Genomic DNA, 5,740 nt, shown 5'->3' on the forward strand with positions numbered 1-5,740 from the left:
CTTTAACTTCAAATAATTAATAAAAAGAAAAATTGGACTTTGATTTTTATGTAATTTATAAAATTAATGATCTCAATAACAATTTATGAAGTATTAGAATAAAAATAAATGTCTAAAACAAAAATGATAATGCTAACGAATGCTAAACGTGAGCGGTGCTCACATAAGGAGCTCACATAAGGTATGTAGCATTAGGGATGGCAACGGGCCGGATCTGGACCGGGTCTGGCCAATACCAGATCCAGATCCGTTTTCATATACTAGATCCAGATCCAGATCCAGATCCGTGGATCTGAAAATTTTGGATCCAGATCCAGATCCGTGGATCTGAAAATTTTGGATCCAGATCCAGATCCGTCAGATTCGCGGGTCCACGGGTCCAGATCCATGGATCTACTATTTTTAAATTAAATTAAAAAAATTTCACAAAATCAACAACATCTAATTTCCATCATGAAAAATATAACACAAAATACTTTTATGTAATTACTTTTAGTTTTTATTCTTTTAAATGTAATTTATTTATTATTTTTAATTTAGTTAATATTATTAGTAAACTAAATATAAAATATAAAAAATATATATAAAATAAAACGGATCCACGGGTCGGATCTGGGTCGGATCCGAATCTAAAATTTCAAGATCCAGATCCAGATCCGTTTTCAAAACTGAGATCCAGATCCGTCGGGTCCAAAAAATTGAGATCCAGATCCGTAAAAACGGATCTGGATCCACGGATCTGGACCGGATCCAAGATCCACTGCCATCCCTATGTAGCATAATATTTCTCTCTCTCTCTATATATATATAATGGCCTTTACGATGATATCTACAATCATTATTAATAATGAGTGAGACCTAAACATGATTTGTTTAACAAATTTTTTTATGTTTTGAAATAATATAAAATTATTAAGTTTATGAAGCCACGCAATTATTAAATCAAGCCCTTATGGATCACCAAGTGGTGTGATCTCCCTTTAAAAGAAAAGGAAGAAGCTAGCTGATTAATTTTAATTTAAACTTAATTTTTAAGTGATATAGTTTGATCTCCTATTTTGGATGAACATATGCATGTATGCATAGTATGTAGAAACAAATATAATAAATAAATCAAATATAAGAATAGAGAATTCGGTTTGTAGTCCTCCATTAATTATAAATATACTGTGTGATTACTGGCATAAAGGAAAAGGAAAAACTACACAAGGAAGCAAAGAAGAAGATTTCTCTTCAAGAAAGTCTTGATTCTTCATGTACTCACTGCATTAAATAGGATACTCTCACCATCCTCACCATTTCACTCCACTTCAATACTCTCTCTCTTAGTTGTAGCTAGAACTGCATGTGAACATCTTTGCAACATGGGAACAACTACACTACTTTGGGCTTTCTTGAACATTGTGATCATGCAATGTTTTCTAGGTATGACTCTTTCTTTTCTTTCCTCTTCACTTTTTTATATGACAAGGAGAAATTCACAATGTTGTCCAATGTGTTTATTATGATCTCCAAGTTATACAAACTCAAAAGCTAATAGGTCTGATTTTAACTTTGAGCTAATGTAATTGTAAAAAATGCTTATATATCTTTGACCCAAGATTAATTGATTCCAATACAAAATCATGTTTAGTCCATTTCTTTTTGTCACGTGACGCATGATAATTAATAATTTACAATATGCATCCAAAAGGCTCAATCTTGGCAAGAAAAATAATAGTACAAGAGAAGGCAGATGCATCAATCCCAATCACAAGTGTATCACCTCCCGAGGGGAACACCACGTTTCTGGCCGGCACCAATTGGTGCGTGGCCCGACCTGGTGTCCCCCAAAACGATCTAAAGATCGCTTTGGACTGGGCGTGTGGGCTTGGGAGAGCAGATTGTCGCGCTATACAGGCCGGGGGCCCGTGTTTCGAGCCCAACACACTGCTATCCCATGCATCTTATGCTTTCAACAATTACTATCAGCAAAATGGGAACAATGCCATTGCTTGCCATTTTGGAGGGACGGCTGCACTTACACACTATAATCCTAGTCAGTGATTTCACTAAAATTATTTTATCCGCAACACTTTCAAAATGTTTTCTTATATATACATTATTCTTAATATATGTATATATCTTTTGTGGCAGGTTATGGAAGATGTTCTTTCATCACCTCATCCGAGTAAGTATATATACACTCAAATTGGATTGCATTATTTTCATATCATCACGTAAATAATGCTAAATAACATTATCATATTTATTTTAACCAACATATAAAACATCAGCATCCCCTTTTTTTTTCTTTCTTTTCTATATATATAGGTCGTTGAAAGCTTCATCAGCGTCGTCATTCAAATACAAGGCAAAAGGCATTTGGTGGAAGATTCATGTAGTTATAGTTCTACTTTTATATTTATCCAGGAAAATGATCCGAATGAGCTCGAATTTTTCTTCATATTGTAGCATAGTATGCAAAAGATTTTGATTTTCATTTATCCACAGAAAATGTTTTGGACTATAGCTTAAATGGGCTTACTGATTATAATAATGATACATTTTATTATTGTTTATTAAGATCTTTTTTTTTATTGGCTTAATTATATGCTTTGCTTAGTTGCTAGTTCAAGAATCTTGGCATAATTTCATTGTTTCCTTTCCTTACTATACCTTTAGGGTACGTTCTCTTTGGTTGTAAAATTATCATGAGAAAATGATGGAAATGAAAAGGTGGGAAAATTTTATCATTTCCACTCTTGTTATCTCATGTTCTCTTTCATGGAAATTTTTTTTATCCTATACTTCATTTATTCTATACACAAGTTCTCTTTGTGGGAAAATGATGGATAAATTGTTAAATGACAATATTACCCTTATTATTGACTTACTTATTTTATGCCATACTTTCAATTTTATTTTATGACATACTTCATTTTTTTTTATAATTTTTCTCGCCACCTCCACCCCCACCACCACCCCACCAACACCCTCCCCCCAATTTTTTTTTTCTAGCCACCTCCACCCCACCCCACTACCCCATGCCCCCACCCACCCCCTCCCCACACCCAATTTTTTTTTTTAATTTTTCTCGCCACCTTCACCCACCCTCTCCTACCCCACGCCCCCACCCACCCCCCCTCCCCCCAATTTAAAAAAAAAAATATTCTCGCCACCTCCACCCACCCCTCCCTACCCCACGCCCCCACCCAACCCCCCCCCCCCCAATCCCCCCAAATTTTTTTTTAAAAAATTTTCTGGCTACCTCCACCCACCCTCCCCTACTCCACGCCCCCACCCACCCCCTCCCCACCCCCCCAACCCTCAAAATTTTTTATTTTTTTTTATTTTTCTCGTCATATCCACCCACCCTCCCCTACCCCACGCCCCTCACCACCCCTCCCCCCCAACCAGCCAATTTTTTTTTATTTTTCTCGCCATCTCCACCCACCCCTCCCTACCCCACGCCCATCAAGATAAAAGCTCGAATCGAGCTCGAACACCCGAATATTTAAACGAGCCGAGCTCGAGCCTGCTTGTATTCGACTCAGCTCGGCTCGTTTACAGCCCTAGGGGCGGGGTGGAGGTGGCAAGAAAAATTAAAAAAAAAATAAAAATTGGGAAAAAGGGCAAGGGGGTGGGGAGCGTGGGGTAGGAGGGACGGGTGGAGGTGGCGAATTTAATTTTTTTTTGGGGGGAGGGGGGAGCGTGGGGTAGGGAGGGGTGGGTGGAGGTGGCGAGAAAAATTAAAAAAAAAATTTGGGGGTTGGGGGTGGTGGGGAGGGGGTGTGTGGGGTAGGGGCAGGGTGGGTCAAGGTGGCGAGAAAAATTAAAAAAAAAATTGGGGGGTGGGGTGGTGGGGAGGGGGTGGGTGGAGGCGTGGGGTAGGGGAGGGTGGGTGGAGGTAGCGAGAAAAATTAAAAAAAAAAAAATTGGGGGGTGTGGGGGGGTGGGTGGGGGCGTGGGTAGGGGAGGGTGGGTGAAGGTGGCGAGAAAAATTAAATAAAAAAAAATTGGGGGTGGGGAGGGGGGGTGGTGGGGAGGGGGGGGCGTGGGGTAGGGGAGGGTGGGTGGAGGTGGCGAGAAAAATTAAAAAAAAAAATTGGGTGGGGGGGTGGTGGGGAGGGGGTGGGTGGGGGCGTGGGGTAGGGGAGGGTGGGTGAAGGTGGCGAGAAAAATTAAAAAAAAAAAATTTTGGGGGTGTGGTGGGGAAGGGGTGGGTGGGGGTGTGGGGTAGGGGAGGGTGGGTGAAGGTGGCGAGAAAAAATTTTAAAAAAATTTTTTGGGGGTGGGGGGGGGTGGTGGTGGGGAGGGGGTAGGTGGGGGCGTGGGGTAGGGGAGGGTGGATGGAGGTGGCAAGAAAAATTAAAAAAAAAATAAAAAATTTGGGGGTTGGGTGGGGGCGTGGGGTGGGGGGTGGGGAGTAAAATTAAAGAAAAAAAAATTAATTATTTCGATCCGAATAAGACTCACTGTGAAGGGTAAAATTGGAAGATCAAAAAAATATACATCATGGGAAAATTTTATCACACCTGCAGGTCATGATAATATTATCATGATTTGGGATGAAAATATGGGAAAAGGGGCTGCCCGGGAAAATTTTCCCTCCTGCCCGGAGAAAATTTGCTAACAAAGAGAACACATGAAAAAGATGGAAAATGAGGGAAATTATTTGTTTTCCATCCTTTTCCCACAAAGAGAACGCAGCCTTAGATGTTACTATATAGTACTCCCTCTGTCACAAACGAAATGTCATTTTTCTTTTCGGCACGGAGATTAAGAAATGTGTATAAAGTAGATAAAGTGGGTTGGTGGAAATTATTTAAATATTAAGTATAGAGAGAGAGTGTATTGCCAAAAAAGGAAACAGAACATTTCGAACAGCCCAAAAAGGAAAACATGACATTTCGTTTGGGACGGAGGGAGTAATATATGTGCATGGATTCTTATATTTGTTCTCAATTTAATATGTTCTTAATTATATAATCGGTATTAATTTATACGTATTGGAACTGCTCGACTTAAAAATTGTTAATGAGGTTCGAATTTATGATAGTGAATTGTCTCAAGAGAATTAATTTGTTTAGAACAAATTAATTTGTGTAGCGTAAAATATAGATGGATATATTTAACTGCATTTTCTATATCAAAGTATTAAATCCATATGCCCTTATTTTAGTCACTGTTAACTTTACAGTAAACTTGTTTATTTTTAGTCTATATATTTTCAAGTGTTATTGAATGTCACTGACAGTACACACAAACTATAGGTTTACTCAATATATATGTTACTTTCAAACCATATATGCGCTCCTAGTATTTTTCTTTTACACAGGAAAAGGGAGCGGTGAAATTTGAATCTTAAATCTAGCTAGTTTAATTGTTTACAAATTGAAATAATTTAATGCTCTAAATTACCACAAGTAATATTGTGTAGTTTGTAAGAGTAATATTAGTAAATGTTGATAACATTCAAACTAACATGCAGCGAAATTTAAACAAACACAAAAGATAGTTTTTCACGGGTTATATAAATATAACACGTGCGTGTCTCATGGCCAAATTCACTATGATCATCAACATTACACTGTACGATACAAGATCTCTTGGTGATCAACCTTTACAGATTGACTGCCTAAGATTAATACACCTATCTATTAACTGCACCTAGAATGTTGAATCAATACAGAAAACTAACAGCCGAAAAACCTAATGTTAATCGGACAAATAAATAGCCTGCTACGCTCCAATGTCC

The 5,740-nt window shown here is 38.4% G+C and overlaps 1 protein-coding gene across 1 annotated transcript; it reads left to right on the top strand.

Moving 5' to 3' along the window:
• The first annotated feature begins 1,206 nt into the window (after positions 1-1,206).
• LOC131013643 (glucan endo-1,3-beta-glucosidase 13-like) lies at positions 1,207-2,561 on the top strand. The gene is made up of 4 exons (XM_057941772.1): positions 1,207-1,425; positions 1,694-2,038; positions 2,137-2,170; positions 2,314-2,561. Exons 1-4 carry the CDS (start codon positions 1,365-1,367, stop codon positions 2,474-2,476), a joined length of 603 nt encoding a protein of 200 aa, XP_057797755.1. The 5' UTR covers positions 1,207-1,364; the 3' UTR covers positions 2,477-2,561.
• The last annotated feature ends 3,179 nt before the right edge of the window (positions 2,562-5,740 follow it).

The sequence above is a fragment of the Salvia miltiorrhiza genome, chromosome 2 (genome assembly GCF_028751815.1).
Source record: "Salvia miltiorrhiza cultivar Shanhuang (shh) chromosome 2, IMPLAD_Smil_shh, whole genome shotgun sequence".
Classification (NCBI taxonomy): domain Eukaryota; kingdom Viridiplantae; phylum Streptophyta; class Magnoliopsida; order Lamiales; family Lamiaceae; genus Salvia; species Salvia miltiorrhiza.